This window comes from Echinops telfairi, unplaced genomic scaffold, assembly GCF_000313985.2.
Source record: "Echinops telfairi isolate 266 unplaced genomic scaffold, ASM31398v2 ScPeMD7_7412;HRSCAF=8450, whole genome shotgun sequence".
Taxonomy (NCBI): domain Eukaryota; kingdom Metazoa; phylum Chordata; class Mammalia; order Afrosoricida; family Tenrecidae; genus Echinops; species Echinops telfairi.
The window spans coordinates 11,869,862-11,893,028 of record NW_022111312.1 but is presented as its reverse complement, the minus strand read 5'-3'; the positions used below and the strand labels follow the sequence as shown (position 1 = coordinate 11,893,028).

Genomic DNA, 23,167 nt, shown 5'->3' with positions numbered 1-23,167 from the left:
TTTTTAATGTTCTTATTTGGATTCTTTAGTTATGCGTGTATTAGATTACTTTTACTTTTCTTCCGTTGCAATAATTCTCTTAATACTTTTTAAATTGTTTGATTAGATTTCATGTTGTTCACTTTTTTTGTTTCAATCTTTTAGTTCCTTACTGAGTTATTTTGCTGTGAGGTGGCTTTGAGTCAGTTAAACCCATAGGATCTTTGGGTACAAAAATGCAAAATACTGCCCAGTTCTGTGCCATCATCAGAATCTTTCCTATGTTTGAGTCCATTGTTGTAGTTACTGTGTCAATCTATCTCATTGAGGGTCTTCCTCTTTTGCACTTTACCACATACTTTGCCAAGCATGATGTCCTTCTCCAGTGACTGGTCCCTCCTGATAGCATGTCCAAAGTACATCACAATAGTAGTCTGTTTTCCTTTGCAATTTTTTTTCCAGTTTTAACTTCTGTGATTAAAAAAAACCAAACAAACTTATTTCCTGAGTTCTACTAACTTACATCTCATCTCAAGTTGTCTGTCTCACCAACTTGCATTTCTTCTTTGTGATCTTACTTTACAATAAAAATGATGACTTTTATTAAGTGCTTTTAATCTGTGAAAAAATATTTGGTTGTCTTTAAAGATGGAACTTAGTTGCAAATAAAAATTAGTTGTAATTCTTTTTTTTTTTTTTTTAGTTGTAATTCTTTCATGGTGTAATAGCACCATTAGTTCATACGTTACCTTTATTTTCCTTAATTTAACAAGGTTTGTTGAGATATAATTAAAATGTATAATTTAAAGTTTGGGGGTTTTAAAGATATTTACAGACTTGTATGACCATAAATATTTTCATTACCCCCCAAAAGAAACTTTTTACCCATTTGCAGTCACACCCTATTCCCATCCCGTCATCAACAACCACAAATCTACTCTCTTTGTCTAGGCACCTGTTCTTGATATTTCATATAAATTAGATCTTACAAGGTGTAGCTTCTTTCATTAAAATAATATTTTCAAGGTTCATTTATGTTGAACCTTGAACTTCATTTCTATTTATGGATAAATGCTCCTTTACATGCATATACTTCATTTTGGGTTTGCATTCATCTATTGGTGGACACTTGGATTGTTTATACCTTTTGGTTATTGTGAATAAAGTGGCAATGAACACTAGTGTTCAGGTAGCTAAATGAGCATCTGCTTTCAAGGTTTTTGGGGTGTATACCAGAGCAGATTGCTGGGTCATACAATATTCTTAAGTTTTTGAGGAATCACCAAATGGATTCTACAGTAGGTGCACTATTTTACATCCTTATCATCAGTGGACGAAGATTCCAATTTCTCCATCCTACTGTTGCTATAGCAAAAAATATAACAACTAGGTAGCTTTAACAAAGAAATCTATTTTCTCCCAGGTTAGGAGGAGTCAGAATGCTGGTTCTCCTTCTCTGTAAGCTCTGGGAGAAAGCCCTGGTTTCTTTTCAGCTTTCAGTTTCTTGGTTGTTTGAAGATCTTATGTGGCATGTCATCTTTCTTCCCTCATTCTACTTCTTTCTGCTTGCCTAATCTACTCAGAAAGATTGATTATAACATATGCTCCACTCAAAATGCCTCAATTAGCCTAACAAAGAGAGCTGTGTTCTTAAGTGGGATTATAACCACAGGTATAATAATAGGATTTACAACACCTGTTTTGGAGGAACATACTTCAGTGCATGTATTAGTCTGGGTGCTTTAGAGAAACAAATCCACAGAAACTCATGTATAAGAGAGAGTTTTATATGAAAGGTAAGTGCACATCAAGAAAACATCCTAACCCAGTGCTGCCCAAGCCCACAAGTCCAACATTAACCCATATGTCCAACCCAATCCACAGAGCCCTCCTCCATCTCACAAAACACGCAATGATGCCAACTGTGGGAGGAAAGCTGAGTCAGTAATGTATAAGCATCTCAGCACTGACAGGGGTCTAGCAGCTGCTCTAGCACCCAGGGCTGCATCGGGGTAGGTCCATGTGACTTCTCCTTGGGGATGTCTTGCAGGAAGTGAGCCTTGCCAGCTGAAGCAGGAACTGGCTCAGGCAGCTGCACCCTGGTCTGACCATCACAAAGCATGAGACCCGAGAACTAGAAAGGCAAGGCTCATCAAGCCATTTATCCCTCCTTTAATTACCCCCACATGTGTTTATCAGCCAGGTTGGCACAATAAAATAACTACCTCAGTGCATAATACCCACACTCATTAGTGTCCATTTGTTAGCTGATGTCACCATAGTGGACGTAAAGTGTGGCTCTTCTACTTCTTGATGGACATGTGGGTTGTTCCAGATTTTTGCTCCTGCCGAGCAGAGCTACAGTGAACATTTTTGCATTGTCTCAGTGCACATGCTCAGAGTCCATCCATCTGAGACAAAGCCTGAAAGGTTTGACAGTATTGTGCAAGGGAGGGTTTTGTCTAGCCTGGCTGGTGACAAGTGTAGAAATTGGTACAATGACCCTTGAAAATAATATTTGGAAGAGTTGAGCACATACCCAGCAAGCCCTTTCTCATCACAAGATTCATCTGCTGTGACAGTTTTTTTGTGTTGTCACCTTCATTTGACTTCTCTTTACTTCCCCCCCCCCTTATCTACCTATGCTTGTTCCTCCCTCCATCCTCCCACCCCTGTTATCATCATTAAGGGATATTTTCCTGGGCCACCTATTACAGGAAATGAAGGATGGGCAAGGCCTTATCACAGGCTGGCTGGGACTTTTCATACTGTCCTGGGCTTGTGCAGGACATCTGTCCTATATTTCCAAGCAGCCCCTGGAGAGCAGCAGTTTTGAGGCTTTCCCACAATGCTCCTGCTTCTGACAGCATGGCTTTTCTATGTGATTCCTCACTTAGTGTTACCCCTTCGTTACTCAGAGCCCTATCAGGTGCAGAGAAATCCCGGCTGCTGGCCGGCATGCTCCATCCCAACAGTCACAGAACTGGCAGATAGACTAGCTATTAGGGTGGGCTTCTCATCTCAAAGGAAGTAGAATTTTGCTGGCTCATCACACACCAGCATCCATAGTATCCTATCCCCTTCTCCCTTTCTTTTTGCATTCTTCATGTACCACCATCCCCATTTTATCTTCTGCTTTTACTGACTTTTCTTTTGAGAGCTGGAATCTTAACAGACACTGTGTTTTTTTGTTTTTAACTGACTCTGTTTTGTTCAAAGTAGTTGGCATTAAAATTTCCATGCTACTTGTTACTATTAGATAATCTCTGGAAAGAAGAGGGGGCAATACTGACTGTATACTATTCAAACCCAAAGCCTACTAGTATAGTATTTTTTAACTCATGTGAGTACACCTCTCAGTAAGAAGTAAGCTCCCAAAACAATACTTGTCCTTATGATGTGCGGTACACTCTTTTTGTTGTTGTTGTTCTATTAAAGTATTGATAAAATCAGTGCATTTGAACCCACTGAACTTTTCTCACAACCTATTCCATGGAATACAACCCACAGTTCAAATACTCACTGCCCTTCTGCAGATTAATCTGATTATAGAAGTGCCCTCTTAAATTTGTATCATGAGTCATGTTGACTCTTGTTTTGTTTTGTTTTTTCAACTTTCCTTTCTGAATTTGGTAATGATTTACAAGTTGTGTTGACTCTTATCAATGTGTTTTCTATAACTTTTAAGATTATGTGATTTTCTTCTTTAATTTGTTAAAATGGCCAAGTACATTAACAGATTTTTCTAACGTTAAACCAACCTTGCATTCTTGGTATAATTCCACTTGGATTTTTTTTTTTTTTTGTCTATTGTGTGTATGTGTATGTATACTGGAGTCTGCTCTAATACATTGCTGTACTTAATTAAGCATTTATTTAAGATTCTTACATCAATATTTCTAATTTTTTATTAGTGTTCCTGCCCGGTTTTGATAACAAGATTATGCTGGTTTTATAAGAGGAGTTGAGAAAGCAGTTCCTTTTCAGTACTGACACATTTTGTATACCATTAGGACTTTTGCTTCCTTCAGAGTTTGCTAGAATTGACCAGTGTGTATTTGTGTGTGGGGTCAAGTGAGGTGGAGAGATTTAAATGGATACCTCTGTCTCTTTTGGTAAGATATTTTAATATTTATTGAACCTACCTGATAAGTATAGGTTTTAAATTATAGTTGCCTAGATTTTCTAGCATATTGGCATAGGGTCATTCAAACTATTCTCGTACTGCTTTAATTTCTCTGCGTGTCTGTGTGCCATTTTGCATGTGTCTGTGTGCCTTCTCTTGTCCCTTAGCTTATGGATGCATCACTCCAGTTTCTTCCTTCATCTTCTCTGTCTTTCTGTGGTTTTTCTCTTCTCATAAAGACACCAGCCATATCAGATTAGCTCCCACCCTCCTCCACTATGATCTCATGTTAACTAATTACGTCTGCGAAAGACCCTCTTTACAAATCAAGTCACATTCACAGGTACCAAGAGTTAAAATACTTTTGATGGAACACAACCCATAGCAATTTGTTACTCTTAAAATTGTAACATAAATTCTTGATTTACATTGTGTGCTCACCTTCCCGACACAACTGCTGAAGACAAATGGGTGCATAAACAAGTGTGGTGAAGAAAGCTGATGGTGTCTGGCTATCAAAAGGTATAGGGCCTGGGTTCTTAAAGGCTTGAAGGTACACAAGCGGCCATCTAGCTCAGAGGCAACAAAGCCCACATAGAAGAAGCACTTCAGCCTGTGTGATCATGAGGTGTTGAAGGGATCAGGTACCACGCATCAAAACAAAAAAATCATGTCATTGTGAATGTGGGGGAGTGCGGAGTGGGGACCCAAAGCCATCTGTAGGTAACTGGACATCCCCTTACAGAAGGGTTCCGGGGCGGAGACGAGCCAGTCAAGGTGTAAGGTAGCAGTGATGAAACATACAACTTTCCTGTAGTTCTTAAATGCTTCCTCCCCTCACCCCTCACTTTCATGATCCCAATTCTACCTTACAAATCCCACTACCAGAGGATGTACACTGGTACAGATAGGAACTGGAAACATAGGGAACCCAGGACAGATAATCCCTTCAGGACCAGTCGTGAGAGTGGCGATACCGGGAGGGTGGAGGAAGGTGGGGTAGAAAGGGGGAACCGATTACAAGGATCTACATATAACCTCCTCCCTGAGGGATGGACAACAGAAAAGTGGGTGAAGGGAGACATCGGACAGTGTAAGATATGACAATAATAATTCATAAATTATCAAAGGTTCATGAGGGAGGGGAAACAATGAGGAGCTGATACCAAGGGCTCTAGTAGAAACCAAATGTTTTGAGAATGATGAGGGCAACAAAGGTATAAATGTGCTTGACACGATGGATGGATGTATGGATTGTGATAAGAGTTGTATGAGCCCCCAATAAAATGATTTAAAAAAATTTTTAATTCTTGATTTAATGTCTAAAGGTAATAGCGAGACCTTAGAATGATCTACCCTCTCCTGTTTTATGTATATAATATTATCTCCTGGTATTTTATTTCCATCTTAATGCTGTATCTCCAAAGGTAGCTGTCCCAAATATTCCTCTTACTCTCACCACTTCCCAGGCACACTAGCATAATGCACTACTTGTGATTTATAATTTACTCTTGTGCTCTCTCACTCCCGAGCTTTTATTCTTGCTGCTTCTTTTAAAACACTCTCATTCCCTTATCCTCTTTCCTTTGACTGTTACTATTCCTTAATATCTCAACGTAGACCTGAGTTTTTCCAAGAAGCTGCCCCTACTGACCATGCCTGAGCTGGGTCCTGTGATATTCTAACATGCATCCCTAGCACCAATGTGAAGACTGGTGCATTCGGCAGCCTGTTTACTTATCTGAGCATGACTTGAGGGGAAAGACTTTTGACTCTCTTGTTCTCCGTTGTTCCCCAGCACTAACAGAACCTGGCACACTGTTTAGTACATGGTTGCTATGATTGTTATCAGCACATTCATCTGCCATAACTTTCACATGGCTGTTTGTTGTATAAATAACTCCAAAGTATGCCAAGGAGCTTAGTGTTAAGTTACAACATCGACAAGGGTGAATATTGTTTCAGAGCTACATTTGAGGCCTTTGTTTCTTTACTTAGTCAATCATTTGCCCTTTTCTCACTAGGAACTAACCCAGGAGTGTGATGAAAAGAAATCCCAGTATGATAGCTGTGCAGCAGGCCTGGAAAGCAATCGATCCAAATTAGAACAGGTAAGAATGGAAGTTGCCAGAAGTTAGCTGCCAGCAAGTGCACTCTTCCACTACACCAACATCACAGGATTCCCAAGTCTAGTCTGTATTAGCACAAGGGAGGGGTCTTTACTTTTTCCAATTTAATTCTCCATCTGTACTGCTGCTTCCCAAGCCTAAGCCATCTATCTGCATCTTTTTCCTCAACTCCTATCATAACCTCAATTGCCACCTGGTTTCTCCACGACCATTCTCACCCTCCTAAAACTTATTCCTCACAGACCAGTCAAAGGAACCTTTGTAAAACCCAGTCCATCCTCCATTGGCTCCCCACTGCCCCTCCAATGAAATCTCACATCCAAACCAGGCTACCCAAGGCAGCATGTGCTTTAACCCCGGAGGCCTAGTTGACCTTATATCCATGGCTTCAGGCCTTGTCCACAGAGCTCCAGACACACTGACCTTCTTGTCCTTCACACAGACCAAGCTTCTTGTCAACTTGGGGCTTTTTCATTTGCTCTTTCTTCTACCTGGAGCCCCGGCCCCCACCCCATACACACACACACACACATCACCCCTCTGCCTTTGCATTTTTCTTGTCTTAGCCTGCACATCGTCTGTGTCCCACATTGCTCACTCTCCTTCCAGCATGGCCCACTCTCTCACTCCCTCCATCCCCCTTTGGCTGAGTTGCCTCCAGAGCCAATATGCCCATCTGAAATGGTCTTCATTGTGTGTGCCCTTGTTTCTGTCTGTTTACTCTGTTTGAGTGAGAGCAGACACCTGTCAGTCTTGTTTACTGCTGTGTCCCTAGCTCTTAGGGCAGCACTGGGCACACAGTAATATAGAGTTAAAACCTTAAAAAAATGAGGTTTTAGAGCATGAGTAACTCTAGAAAAGATGGTAAGCTATTCTATTTCAGATAGAAAGTTAAAAATCACAGAAGAGCAAATGATTATCATATTTCTTCTATGTTTAAAATCTTCATCTATACCTCTGTATTATTTTTGCAATACTACCACCCTTTCAAACTTATATATTGTAGGAAGTCAGAGTGCTCCGTGAAGAATGTCTTCAGGAAGAAAGTAAATACCATTACACAAATTGTATGATTAAGGTAAGATTGTTTTAAAATAAAAGGATACAGTGCTTTCCCGGAGCGTTTCTGTATAGAGCATACCTAAAGCTTAGTCTTTCCATTTAGAACCTTGGAGTACAACTTCGTCGTGCTACTGATGAGATAAAGGCTTATGTCTCATCTGATCAACAAGAGAAAAGAAAGGCAATCAGGCAAGTGTTTTCATTGTTTACACAGTGAATCTGAATGTTTTCACCTTTAGAAGTTTTATCTTTAAGATAGAATTATATATATTTGGAGTACTTTAAGAACACTTATACAAGGAGGATATTATTCAGGACCAAATCTTGTTAAAAATCTGGCTAGTCCAATCCTCTGACTAGGTAAGAATGCTTATACTTCTACAGTGTTGTTTTTTTAGTAAGCACAGAGAGTTCCTCTCTTGTTAGTGTGCTACCTGCCTGGCCTTCAGCTATCTGCCTACTATCCAAGCAGTGTGACAATGTTTCAGTTAGGAAACTGTGATTGCAGGGTGCCAGTCCTCAGATTGAGAAAGGGTGCAGACACCACCAGACCTTATATGGTGATTTTTATGGAATACTCTCATAAAACAGCTGCTTCCTTAAGTACATTACAGTGGAATTGCTCGCTGTGAGAAGATGCAGCAATTGAACAAGATAAGCTTTCTTTATCCTTCATTCCAAGTCGAATGTTTTGCTATTACCATCTTGGAAGAATTCAAGCCAAGTATAGACTTGACTTAAATCCTAGATTGCACTTACAATTTTGAGTAGCAAAGGCATTAATGTTAAAGAAAAGGATCTATGAAATAGAGTATCTATGTAGAATCTACATTTTATATACATGTATACAAAATGCTATGGAATGTAAGCCAGACTTACATTCTACAAATATATGACAGGGTGTTTTTTTCACAATAGTCTAATATAATACACTAAAAATGTATTTATACTTACTTTTTCACTTTGTTCAAATCTATATGGTCAGTGCTAAGAAATTTTAAAAGTTAATTGTGTTCTTTAAAATGAATAACTTTTATAAATTAAGTTTCATCTCACCCAAAGTTGACAATGTAAATAGTTGAAGTACTCGTGTCTTAAATATTGATTTTTTTCTCATCAGTTTTCTAACCAGATGTTATTTTTCATAATTTAAAAAATTATTATAAACTCCTCTCATTCATTGTTTTCCTGTAGAAGAATATTGTGCGATGACTAGAGTGATGCATGGTAAGAACAGATTGGAACTGACTGCATCTGCAGCTCACTGGTTCTTTATGTAAAATATGATATTTTTATTCCATTTCTGGCAAGATGAAAAGTATAAGAAATTTTCATGGCTTTGGAAAGGTGTTTGCAAATGTTTGTTGACTGATGCAACATCTAGTTCCGAGCACTAGATCAGGGTTTCTACCCGTGGTTTCTCACCCTGGTTTTTCTAGTTGCTGGCTATGCGTAAACAGGTCACTTCCTCATTGATAAAGTAAGGAGAACAATATGTACCATTGAGAATTGAGTTAGATGTAATATAGGAAAAAGTGCTCTGGAAATTATAGCCTGAGTCCCTGAGGGGAAGGACCTTGTCTGTCCTGTTTTCCATTTTAAATCCTCGGCCTTACTTGGCACAGAAGAAATGATCTGTCATTATTTTTTGAGTAAATGTGTTGAATAATGCATAAAAATTCGGTATTAGTATTATATGGAGAAGCAACATGAGCCTGTTAATTACTTGGATATATATTCTAAGAGAATTCGGGCATTTTTCAAGCCTAAGGTAGTCACTGAATTACTGAAAGCTAAGCTAGAACCCATACATTCTTCTTGAACAATTTGTCATTTATATCGTCCAAGCTTGCATTTATTGGAAAACTTGGGAGGCCAATAGTTTTACTTCTCATCAGTCAGCAGGATTGTGTTTACTCCCTTCCACCTCACGCTGTCCACAGATTCCTTCTTCACTTTAGCTCTGGTAGGACTTGAGATAGTTGAGACAGATCCTTTGTCCTTACTAATCACTCATGCCTTCCTTTTTATATAAAAGCTAGTCTTCCTTCGCTTACCAACAAAACCAAACCTCATGCTTTGAGTCAATTTTAACTCATAGTGACTTTATAGGACCAAGTAGAACCACTTCATAGGGTTTGTAGCTCTTTACAGAATTAGACTGCTTCATCTTTCTCCCACAGAGCTACTGGTGGATTCAAACCCACAACCTGTGGTTAACAGCTGAGCACTTAACCACTGTTCCACCAGGCTTCCTTTCCTTCACTTAAGCTGCTCCATTTTTTCTTTGTAATTTATGATTTCTTATCTTCTAAGATTTGTATTGTTTAATTCCCCAATTAAATACTACAAAGTAGCATTGCACAGAAAAGTAAGCATATTATATTCTTTCTCCATCTAGATTTAAGGTCTAAAGTTTCCTTTATCTTCTTTGTCTTTATCATCCTCCTTCAGTATTTGTCACTGTTATGTCACCCACATGAAGCTTTACCTCTTACCTTGTACACTATTAAAAATTATATTTTAAAAATACAGTATTATTTTTATTTTTTTATATTAAAGCTTTTAGGTTTTTTAACTTACTAAAGAATTGCTTGGGTAGCCAACATGTATCACAGCCTCCATTATCCTGAGACAAAAGAACTAGGTGATGCCAAGCCACCACTACTGACCATTCTGACCAGTGACATAACCACAGGTCCAGGGTGGAGAGAAAGAAAATTATGGAACAAAACTCAGTTTCCTAAAGAGTTCCAATAGATGCAAAAAGAAACCCTGGGATTATTGCCCTAAGATGGAACTGTAGCCTCTCCCAGTGGTCAATTTTCACCCACATGATATATTGGCTTATAAAATCAGCAATATCACATGTGCATACTGTGCTCCCTTAAATAATTAATTATGTAAGACCAAATGGTCAATCCTCACCATGCACCAGAGGTGAGGAGGTAAGGGAGGGTGAGAGAAGCTAGAGGAATAGAAGAACAGGAAAGTTGGGAATGTTGACACATTGTGAGAAATGTAACCAATATAATGGAACAGTTTGTGTAAACGTTGTTAAATGAGAACCTAACACAATAACATAACTATTGAAACAAAAGACATGGGATGTGGAGGAACCACCATGGAGTTTATTAAGCAAAATGTATTGTGTACATTGCCATGTCCAGAAGTTTCTCTTGGTAGCACTGTGGTATACAGTATTCCATAGTTTTGCCCTATGCCTTTGCTAAGTGTGTGTGTGTGTGTGTGTGTGTGTGTGTGTATGTGTGTTGGCAAGGGCATGGAGAAATATGTAAATCCATATTGTCATGTGTGCCATCAAGCTGACTGTAACTCAGAGAACAGAACTGCCCCATAGGGTGCCCTAGGTTGTAGTCTTTGCAGGAGCAGATCACCAGGTTGGTTTGTTTTTAATCAGTTTATTGGGGGCTCATACAACTCTTATCACAATCCATACATACATCCATTGTGTCAAGCACATTTGTACATTCATTGCCCTCATCATTCTCAAAACATTTGCTCTCCACCTAAGCCCCTGGCATCAGCTCCTCAATTTTCCCCCTTCCTCCCCATTTCCCCTCCCTAATGAACCCTTGATAATTTATAAATTATCCAACGTCCCCCTTCACCCACTTTTCTGTTGTCTGTTCCCCAGGAAAGAGGTTATATGTAGATCCTTGTAATCGGTTCTGTCTTTCCACCCCATCCTCCCTCCACCCTCCCAGTATCACCACTCTCACCACTGGTCCTGAAGGGATCATCCACCCTGGGTTCCCGGTGTTTCCAGTTCCCACCTGCACCAGTGCATAGCCTCTGGTCTAGCCAGATTTGTAAGGTAGAATTGGGATCATGATAGTGGAGGGGATGGGGGATCAAGGGGGGCCGGGAGGAAGCATTTAGGAACTAGAGGAAAGTTGTAAGTTTCATTGTTGCAACACTGCACCCTGACTGGCTCGTCTCCTCCCTGGAACCCTTCTGTAAGGGGATGTCCAGTTGCCTACAGATGGGCTTTGGGTCTCCACTCCGCACTCCCCCACTCATTCACAATGATATTATTTTTTTGTTCTTTGATGCCTGATACCTGATCCCTTCGACACCTTATGATCACACAGGCCGGTGTGTTTCTTCCATGTGGGCTTTGTTGCTTCTGAGATAGATGGCCACTTGTACCTTCAAGCCTTTAATACCCTAGACCTACATCCTTCGACAGCTAGGCACCGTCAGCTTTCTCACCACGTTTGCTTATGCACCCGCATTGTCATTAGCAATCTTGTCAGGAAGTGATCACCAGTCTTTTCTCTCTCAGATTTTGTTTATATCGGTGATCTTTTGGTTAGTAGCCAAGTATTTATTCATTGCACCAACAAAGGTCCTTATAAATATATATTCACATGCATATATTTGTGTGTACAAACACAAGAATAAACTACAGACACATTTTTCTCTTAATAATTCATCTAGAAATTTTCCACTTCACTGTTTCTAGATCTGCCCTCATTTACTTTTACAGGTATACAATACTCTTTCAAATGATTGTACCATAATTAATTTAAACATTTTCCAACTGTAAGCATTTAGGTTATTTGCAGATTTTAGCTATTATAAACAGTGTTGAAATATATGGGCCAACTTTTATGAAGTTATGGAAGCGTTTCTGTTGGGTGGTTACCCACACTGGAATTGCAGGGTTAGATGCTGCTTCATATTTATTTAAAATGTGTATCCTTTTTCCCTTCTGCAAACTTCTTCAAAAACAAAGTGTAATTTAAGCAAATTGGTTGGCATTGTTTTAAGAGTAAATTAGCCAGAAATAGTACTTAATGTTCTAATTCTCTGAACTTAATTTCATATGTGATGTTTTGTTTTTCCCCCTTGAAATTGCTATTTACGAGAACTGACTAATGATAGGGAAAGATAGAATATTTGGCAATAGGCTGCATTCTGACTCCAGTATCCTAACTTATATTGTCTAATATATTTAAGCATATGCTAATTTATAGTTTAGTTATATAATCAAATCAATTGAAGTAACTTAAAGATAAATTATTATCTTGTCTCCCTAGGGAACAGTATACGAAACACATTGCTGAACAGGAGAACCTTGGAAAGGTAATAATGTTGTGTTTGTTTGTTTTAATATGCCATATCTAATTCGGGTTTTTAGTACATGATTATGACATTGTCATTCTTACAAAAAGGTTATAGTATAGTTTTCTAGGGGAAATTAGATCCTGTTAATCCCTTTCAAAGATGAAGACCCTTAAGAATTTAGTTTCATAAAAGTGAAAGCATAAATGAATTAAAAATAACAAACATTTTATTGTGCTTTAAGTAACAGTTTACACAGTAAATTAATTCCATTCACTAATTCATGCCCACATTGCTCCTTGACATTGGTTGTAATCTCCACAATATGTTAGTGATCTCCCAGTTTCCCCCAGGACGCTTGTTTCCCCATTAGTCCAGTTTCCTAATCCTTCCTATTTTATCTTGTTGGGGTTTTTAGTTTGTTTGTTTCTGTGGGTTTTTTCTCTCGCAAATGTTGTCCTTTTGGTTTCACATAGTTGTAGTTCAAAGGAGCACATTCCGCATAGATGTTACTGTTTACTTTATAGGCTTCTCTATTGTTTCATTGAAAGGTGATCTCTAAGAGTAGCTTCAGTCCCACAATTAGAAGGGGGACTTCAGGCAATAATCTTGGGGAGTACTTCGATCTCTATTTGACTGTTAAGGCTGGTCCTTTTTTATGAATTTGAATTTTGTTCTATGTTTTTCTCCCATTCTAGCTAGAACCTTCTATTGCAGTAGTTCTCAACCTTCCTAATGCCATGACCCTTTAATACAGTTCTCTATGTTGTGGTTACCACCACCACCCCAACCATAAAATTATTTTCGTTGCTACATCATAACTGTGTCATTTTGCTACTGTTATGAATCAGGCAACCCCTGTGAAAGGGTCGTTCGACCCCCCAAAGGGGTCGTGCCCCATAGGTTGAGAACCGTTGTTCTGTTGTGTCGCAGGTCAGAATGATCAGTAGTAGTAGCAGCTAGGAACCTTCTAATTCTTCTGGCCTCAGGCTAGAGGAGATTGTGGTTCATGTGGGCCAGTGTCCTTTGGACTGATTGCTTCAGTGAATCTGGTTTTCTTGACACTCCTTTGCTCTGAGTAGGAACAGAAAAATAGCTGTATCTTAAATGACGGCTTGTAAGCTTTCAAGACCCAAGATCCTACTTAACAAACTATGTTGTAGAACATTGTCTTTATATGCTACTATACTGTGTCAATTGATCTAGATGTCTCCCAAGACAATGATCTTAGCCTTCATCCCAGTAACTCAGTCCTGAGAGGTAATTTACTATGTCAAAGAAGTTTTTATAGATATATGCTCTATTATATACATGAATATATATGCATCATATACAATGTGTATATAGACAAAGCCACAAGTATGCCTATATGTGCACATAGTTATAGTCCCATGACCTTGCCATTTAATATACATATCTAATCACTCAAAAATTATTGTTTCTTATTATATTGTTGCAATTTTTATATATTACAGTGAACCCTCGTTTATCGCGGTTAGTCGGTTCTAGACCCTACCGTGATAAATGAAATTGCCCGAAGTAGGATTCCTTATTTGTAAATCAAATATTTTCGTAGTTAGAGCATAGGGGACATGAAAAAAACACCCTTTAGTCACCATTACACTCGTATTACCCAATTTATTAAACGAAAAAGGGAAAATACAATAAAACATTTTGGACGTTACAATGATCATTTATTATTTCTTATATTATTTATGGCATCAAGCGTGTACAGTATGAGCCAATCAGTGGCAGTAATGACAGAGCATGCGCTGTTACGCAAAAACCGCGATAGAGTGAAGCCGCGGAAGTCGAAGCGCGAAGTGGCGAGGGTTCACTGTATACTATTTTTGAGTGTATTGAAGTCTTTACCATAGTTGTCCTTTATTCTTGCATACTTATCAGTGTCTTCCTTTGCCTTGGTCATGTGGTGCTGACCTCCCCCTTAGTGAGTGTTGCCTTTCCCTTCACAGAATTAGCATGTGTTTACTATCTAGTGAGGGTTTCTACTGGCCTCTGGCTTCTATCTCTGGTAGCCTTCAAGAAATGTGTCCTTCCGTATGTAAACCTATTCTTTTTTCTTTTTTAATCATTTTATTGGGGGCTCGTACAACTCTTAATCACAATCCATCCATCCATCCATTGTGTCAAGCACATTTGTACATTTGTTGCCATCATCATTCTCAAAATATTTACTTTTTACTTGAGCCCTTGGTATCAACTCCTCATTTTTCCCCTTCCCCCACCTCCCCACCCTTGTAAACCTATTTGTTGTTTTATTTTCATGGCCTAAATACAATACTTGCCCATTTTGACATTTCAGCCAGCATAATGTCCTCCAGATTCATCTATGTTGTGAAATGTTTTGCAGATTTATCGTTGTTTTTTTGTTAGCATTCCAGTATACCATTTTTTTTAATCATTTTACTGGGGGCTTGTACAACTCTTATCACAATCCATCCATCCATCCCCGTTGTGTGAAGCACATTTGTACATTTGTTGCCATCATCATTCTCAAAACATTTGCTTTCTGCTTGAGCCCTTGGTATCAGCTCTTCATTTTTTCCCCTCCCTCCCGCTCTTCCTTCCCTCATGAACCCTTGATAATTTATAAATTACTATTATTTTATCATATCTTATACTGTCCAATTTCTCTATCATTATTCTTTATCATTGGGTAATATCCCTTTTTTATCTATAAGCTGTTTATCCATTTATCTGTTGATGAACAGTTAGATTAGTTCCATCCTTTTGCTATTGTGATTAATGCTACAGCCAACATGGGTGTGCATGTATCTGTTCATCACAGTTCTTATTTCTTTAGGATGTATAGCGAGGACTAGGGTTACTGGATCACATGATATTTCTATTTACAGCTTTTTTAAGGAATTGCTACGCCATTTTTATCGTGATTGTGCCATTTACAGTCCCACCCAGAATGTATAAAAGTTCAAGTCTCCCTGCAACCTCATCAGCATTTGTTGTTTTCTGGGGATTTTCTGTTAGTGCCATTGTTGCCAGAATGAGATGATGTTTCATGGTAGTTTTGATAGGCTTCTCTCTAATGACTGGCAAAGAGACCTGGTGGCACACGGTTAATTAAAATACTCAGCTGCTAACTGAAAGGTTGCTGGTTCAATCCCATTCAGTCTGACTTTTCTGTAAAGATTCCATTGTTTAAAACCTATGGGGACACTTGTTCTCTGTCATATAGGTCACTTCAAGTCAGCATCAACTCGCTGGCCGCTGGTTTGGTTTTGAATGGCCAGCGATCAGGAAGGAACATCTTTTCATGTGTTTTCTGTAGACCACCTGAATGTCTTTTTTGCAGAAATGTTTGTACTTGTCCTTTGCCTGTTTTTCTGTTGAATCATTTCTCTTTTTTTGCTGTTGAGATGTTAGAGTTTTCTAAATGTTTTCCAGGTCAGATCCTCGTCAGAAATGTTATTGCCAAAAAAATATTTTTTCCATTCTGTTGATTGTCTTTTTGCTCTTTCGGTGAAGTGTTTTGAAGAACACAGCTACTTAGCTTTAAGAAGCAGAGGGTTATTACCAGGCTCTTTATAACAAATAAAAATGCCACATATCCATAGGAGTTTTTGAGATTATTTTCCGTTATCTCTGTTTATGAAGTAAGTATAAATGTACTCATTCATTTTATTTAATAAGTACAAAGCTGCTCTTATGAGCCAGGAGCTGGTCTAAGCTCTTTACAAATACAGATTCTCGTAATACAAACTGCTGACAAGCCCTGCCTGAGATACTCCGCTCCTTTCCTGCCAGCCTGGCGTCAGGGCGGTTGAGAAAGGAGTATTGTAGGTGGAGTTGGCTTCTCTCCATCCTCTGGGCCTCTCCTGGAAGAAGAGGAGGTGGTAAGGATCCTGACCATCAGGACTTATACTGCCAACTAATTGACTATTCTGCTTGACTTTATCAAACCACACATTTTAGCAGCTGGCTAAAGACCATCAGCTCCATTGTTTTTAATCTGTAGCTCAGAGGAAAGATGACCAACCACCAGGTAGCCTGGCTTGAGGCTTTGGACAAAACCCTTATCCATTCAGGAGCCTATGTTCATTTCCTCAGATAGAAACTGAAGTAGGTAGATTTGAGATTTAATTTTTTTTAATTGGCTGAATAAACTCTAAGGTTATCTATAATGATTTGAAGTCCTTATTGCACTGTGAAGGCTAACTACACTTCACTATCTACCCACTCTATCTGTTTCTCTTTGAGCTTCGCCATTGAAAGTTGAATTTCCTGACTTGATTTTCTAATGACAATGCTGACTTTGTAGCCTCATAGTCAGGCATGATTTAACTGCGTTATTGTTAAAATTCTGACAAATACAGGTGTATAATTTCACTGTTCAGATATTCTTGAGCCTGCAACCTTGAAATGATTATATATATATATCTATCTCAGAGCTGCTTGTGTATTCTTAAAGGGCAAATGGAAAGTAGGGCTTTGTTTCAGTCTGATGCATTTGTATGCTTTAACAAGATAATGGTCTGGCTCAGAAAATTGCTGAGGGCAAAATTATTTATTTTTATTATATTTTCAGATTTAAAATCATTTCTAAAAGCATATACACATTTCTGCTTTTACCTAAAAAATTGAATTTGTTCCCAGAAACGTGAAATAGTCTAAAAGTTAGCTTCAAAAAAGTATATGATTTAGAAAACAATAATGGAGTAGTTGCTAAATAAATGGTCAAGTGCACAAACAGGCACTCAGTGCATGTTTATTCTCTCTTCTCTGTCCCCCCCCCACCCGAACCCTCTCCAGTCTCTCCCCTTTCTCCTCCCCCTCCTTCTTCCCCTCCTTCACGCCCTCATTCTCTTTTTTAGAATTTTTTTATATTGGAAACATTCAGACCTATATAAAAGTAGAAAGAATAATATAATCAACGCCAGTGTCCTCATCAACCAATTTCAACAATTAAACCCATGGCCAATCTTATTTTTGGCTATAATTTAAACCACTAAACTGAAAACGAACAAACCCTTTGCCTATTCACCGCCTTGGAGTTTATTCTGACTCAAAGCCAATCCTATAGGACAGAGTAGAACTGCCCCATTGAGTTAACTCGGCCATGTATGATATAGATATGTTTCTCCCATGGAGCAGCTGCTGGGTTCAGACCAGTGTTCTTATTTTTGGTTAGCAGCTGAGTGCTTAACCAGTGCCCCATCCAAGTTCTCTCCTTATCTACCGTTGGTAGTTATTTTTTGTTGCTGTCGAGATAGCTGCCATCAAGATAGCTGCGATTCATGGTGACCCTACCTACAGCAGAAGGAAACACTGCCTGTGTCTGTGTCATCCCCACAACTGTTCCGTGTGAGTCCATTGTTGCAGCTACTATGTCATTCCATCTCACTGAGGGTCTTCCTCTCTTTTGATCACTTTCTTATTATCTTTACTCAAATTATTTTGAAGGAAATCACACATATCCTATTGTTTCCTCTGATTATAGTTCAGTATGTATCATAAAGACTTTTAAAAAATAGTCACAAAACTATTATCACTCTGAAAATAAATTTAGCAGCAATTGCATAATGTCCACCTCCCAGGTCAGTGCTCAAATTTCACCAATTGTCTTGTAATTTCTTAATAATTTATTTGTCTGAATCAGGATCCTGAAAAAAATTCTTATATTGCCATACGGTGAATACATCTTGTCTCTTTTTCCCTAGATTACACTTCCCTCTCTCTTTATTTTCTTTATAGTTTATTGGTTGGGTATAAACAAAACAAAACTGGTCATTTGTCCTATGTGTTCCTACATTCCACACTTGGCTGATGGTGTCCTGCTGGCATTGATTAGCATGCTCCTTCTGTGGCCTATGTTATAGCAGATGGATCTAAAGGCACTCTGAGTGGGGTGTGCTTCTCTCAGGTGGCAGTCTTTCAGAGATGCAGTCAGCCCTTGATGGTTTATTAACTTATTAGAGGATATTCTAATTGTGGCATTCCTTCTTCTTTAATTGGCTGGAATAATTCTGTAAAGAGCAACTTCTCCCTATGAACTATTTTGTTATCCTGCAGTACACATATAACAAAGGCAGACTTTGTGCTTGATTCACTGATTTACTCTGGTTTCCAAAATAAAAATTGCTGTCATCCTTCAAACGGATCTTTATGCCTCTTGAGTTCTAAATAAATGGTAATGGTGCTTCAGTTAATTACAGTGACTGTTCTGCTCAGTACTCCAAGTGCCCCAATGGGGGCCAGTGGGAGCCTCTTCCACTCAGCTCCGGAATCCTCTGGAAACAGTTGTGCTAGACTTGTTGGTTTCCTGATGCTTTGGTCTGACAGCATTCCAGGCTCATCCCATATACATTTCCTACCATAGACCCAGAGAATCGGTCATTTCTGTTTGCGTGGGTTTGTGAGTCAATGCCCGTTGTATGATTCAAAAAACTCACTGCCATGGAGTCAATTCCGATCCACCGCCACCCTACAGGACAGGTGCAACTGCTGCCCTGTGGATGTCCACAGCTATGACTCTTTTGGGGAGTAGAAAACCATGTTTTTCTTTCTTGGAGCAGCTGGTAGTTTTGAAAGGCTGACCTTATGATTAAGCAGCACAGTTCATAACCAGTGTGCCCCAAGGACCCCTTGCCCATCACATTAGTAAAAAACCAAATACATTTAAAAAAGAAATCTTTCTAAGGATTGTTTCTCCACTTACTACATACATTGGACATTCTGTATACTTTATTCGTTATGTACGATGATAATTCACCTGCTCAGAAGGAAAGGAAAAGAATTTGCATGTTCATGAGCATGCATTTGAGTCACTTTGTAATTATTTGTGGCGTATTTAACTACGGATTTTGTTTTTTTTAAAGACTACATATGGTTGGCAATAGACTTGTGTTTTATATGTAAAGTCTTTTTTCACACTTTCATTTTCATTTCTCACTGTCTTTTGTCTTAAAAAGTATTCTGGATAGAAGCCATGCAGAGAAGTACGTATTTATCAAGCTTTCAGCCTTTTCCAAGACCCAGAGTTAATTGCTAAGTCTGATTAAAAATTGCTCTTTCCCCTTTCCGTGAAGTGGTTTAATGCAAGATCTTTCGGGAAAGGGCCTTCTCCCTGTGAAATAGATGCCATTCCACAGCGAATTTATTTCAGCAAGATTAGTGATTGCCCAATTTCAGGCTAGATCATTTGAAACAAAGTTTCAAACAAGGGAAATAATGAGAATCTTGACACATTGTGAAGAATATAGCGCCCAGCTACTGAACCACTCTGTAGAAATAGTTGAATGGGAACCTCTAGTTCTATGTAAACCTTCACTGACAACACAATACAGCATTACTTTTTAAAAAGAAACGAAGTTTCTGTCTCCTCACTTCCCTTGGTGTAGATCTAAATGCTTAAGGCAAGCCCAGCACAAACCTTGCCTTTCAGAGGGAAGGGAGCCCACACCCTCAAAGCTACCATCAACCAGATATCCACAGACTTCCAGACAACATTTGTTTTCCGATCTGCTGTGGAATACTGTACTAGAGGGTGCAGCTTTTTCCCATACAATACACTCCTCCTCCTTTAAAGAATACTGAAGATTGTTGCAACTCTTAACACAATAAACTCTTGAGTGACAGTGATAAGATTAAAAATAAAGCAGGTACACCTTACCAAATCAGCTGTATTTGTAAAGTTAAGGGTTTCCCAGCACCTGTGATTATGAAGTACATTGAATTTAATATTTCAGACAGCCCCATCCTGTCTTTGGTTCTTTAAATAGCTTTTCTAGGTTGCTGGGATTTTTCACAAGCAAACGATTCTTGTAATTTTAAAGTTATAGTTTAAGGAGTACCTTAATCTTAACTCTTAAATTCCTGGTCTGACATAATGACCTCTCTAAATATTTTTATTTTAGATTATAAGGATAAACTTGTTGGCTATACGATGCCTTATTTATAGCATAGCCTTAAATAGACATATTCGCATGCCAACTATTTCATCATTTTCTTTAAAAAAATTCTTTTTCTCTCTTTCATTGTTTGCCATTAACTTTGCTTCCATTAATCCAAAGCTGGAGTGAGCGGATGAGTGTGGTCCTTTTCTTTGGAAACATACCAACTCCTACATTTTCATCTGTGACTGTAGACTTTTAGCTCACACACTAGCACATGAAGACGTGAGGAGCTTGCTATATAAATATGCTTCTTTGCCTTCGCTGTTTCTTTGTGCCCTGCTGGAGCCTTTGTAACACTTTGTGCAAACACTGATGTCTCTGGGCTCTTTTCACTGTTTCTTGGTTTCTGTCCTCTCCCCATCTCCCTGCCCCTTTCCCTCCCTGTAATCCTGTGTGTGTTGTCCCTGATATGCCTACCCCGTCTTCAGTCATTCAGCCTTAATTTGCTACAATAGGAAACCAAGGATACTTTGCATATATATTGAAAGTGTTTCTTACTCCTTTTTGTAATTGTAGAATCAGTAAGTAGAGCAGTTTGGGCATGCACAACCTTATTTGCTATTGTAACAACAATTCTGACATGGATTTAAGCCACTTAATAGTAGGCTTTTTTTTTTTTTTTTAAAGACTGAGCCTTCTCCTTATGAAATAGACATATAATTAGATTTGTGGAGAGCATGCTTACAGCATATCCTTTTTCAGTATATAATAGACTTTTTAATAATGCCATATACAACACTTGACCATTTGTCAAGTATGTTGACATCTATTATGTCATATGGAAAAATAATCTTATGAAGCAGATATTGTTATTGTCTCCTATTATTTTTCATAATTGACAGCTGAGAAAACTGAAGATGAGAAACTAACTGTCTTGCTTAAGGCCAGACAGGTAATGACAAAGCTAAGGTTTAAACTCAGTTTTTCTGAAACTAAAACTGAATCTCTCAGAGATATGATGTCATTGAGGTCCCCTCTTGAACCTGTATTGTCTGTTTTTCTGTGTTCCTGTAGATGAAACCTAGGATGATGATCCTACAGGGACAGCAAGTAGAATAAGGGCTTGGGGGGGGGGGGCCAGGTACACTGGTGGTGGTAGGGTAAAAGGGAGATGGTGATGGCAATTATACAATTCTGCTTGATGTGAATGAACTATGGAATTATATATGTATTAACTCCCAATTAATAATAAATTTTGGAAAAAAATGTAAAAAACAATAAATAAGGGAGGAGGGAGGGGAAAAATGAGGAGCTGATGGCAGGGGCTTAGGTGGAGAGCACATGTTTTGAGAATGATGAGGGCAATGAATGTACAAATATGCTTTACACAATTGATGTATGTATGGATTGTGATAAGAGTTGTATGAGCCCCTAATAAAACGATAAAAAAAACAATAAATAAATAAAACTAAAATGTTTGTCATAGACCATGATGCTGTTTGGCTTTCTTGTCCTCTTTTCCTTTTTCCCCTTTTCTTTTGTATTGTTCTAGTCTTTCTAACTTCATGTTGTTCTATTATTATAAATTTAGTTGGCTTTTATCACCTTAGTTCTGATACATCATAGGATAGCTTGTGATTAAGTTAATGATTTTCATCAAATATACAAAACAGGACGTAGTCTCTCACCATAGCAATAGAAGGAAATCCCTATCATTGATGCTTAATTATTCTTGGTTTGTTTTTGTTTTGCTTTGGCAGAAGCTCCGGGAAAAACAAAAAACTGTACGAGAAAGTCATGGTCCAAATATGAAACAAGCAAAAATGTGGCGTGATTTTGAACAATTGATGGAATGTAAGAAGCAGTGCTTTCTGAAACAGCAAAGCCAGATGTCCATTGGTCAGGTAATTCAGGAGGGAGGCGAGGATCGCCTGGTACTCTGAGCGCCTGTGTCCCCTTCATTGGGTTTTAATTGATGTTAGTGATCAACACAACCCTATGATGCATTTCCTTTCTTGAAAGTGATCTATACCTTTTCCTTTCAGATTAGCCATCCCCTATTAAGTTTTCTTGGAACATAATGTTAAGGTAGATTTAAAGTTATAAAGTTTTTTAACATATAAATGTGACTTTTATTGCTTTGTTTAGTTGAGACACCAGTGGTGTCTTCTGAGTTTTATGAGACAGGAGGCTAAGTTTACTATCTATAAATGTAAACATATGTCCATTAAGAATCATGTAGGATTTAAAACAGTAATAACCCAATGGCTTAATGTTTCTCTTAATCTTTTTTTTTAACTTTAGAGGAATCTTTTAGGAACTAGTATCTCTTGTTTTGAAGAAACATTTATCTGAAGTTCAGCAATTCCTACAGTTTCACTTCAGTTTCTTTCCTTCTGTTAAATTCAAGAAAATTGCTTAAATATTTTAAGCAATGTGTTTGTACTATTCATGTAATTAAAAGGCAAATAAAAGTTGTTGTATATCCATGGCTATTTATTTTGAAATTATGTTCTTTTTATATATACAAATCATTTTATTGGGGGCTCGGACAGCTCTTAGCACAATCCATACATACATCCATTGTGTCAAGCACATTTATACATTGGTTGCCCTCATCATTCTCAAAACATTTTCTTTTTACTTGAGCCCTTGGTATCAGCTCCTCATTTTTCCCCTCCCTCCCCCACTCTCCCTTCTTCACAAACCCTTGATAATTTATAAATTATTTTTTTTTCCATGTCTTACCCCAGGGAGTAGGTTTTATGTAGATGATTGTGATCGGTTCCCCTTTGTCCCCCACCTTCTCCTCACCCTCCTGGCATCTCTACTCTCATTATTGGTCCTCTACTCTCATTATTGGTCCTGAGGAATTTATCTGTCTTGGATTCCCTTTGTTTCCAGCTCTG

At 38.4% G+C, this 23,167-nt stretch overlaps 1 protein-coding gene across 1 annotated transcript in view; it reads left to right on the top strand.

The window, feature by feature from the left end:
- The window catches only part of IFT81 (intraflagellar transport 81), an 81,684-nt gene extending 58,941 nt beyond the window's left edge, over positions 1-22,743 (top strand). Inside the window, exons 15-19 of the mRNA XM_045296715.1 lie at positions 6,130-6,216; positions 7,241-7,312; positions 7,400-7,485; positions 12,363-12,408; positions 22,019-22,743. Of these exons, the coding sequence (XP_045152650.1) occupies positions 6,130-6,216; positions 7,241-7,312; positions 7,400-7,485; positions 12,363-12,408; positions 22,019-22,201 (474 nt within the window). The 3' untranslated portion in view covers positions 22,202-22,743. The remainder of the gene's footprint in view (positions 1-6,129; positions 6,217-7,240; positions 7,313-7,399; positions 7,486-12,362; positions 12,409-22,018) is intronic.
- Positions 22,744-23,167: the final 424 nt, after the last annotated feature.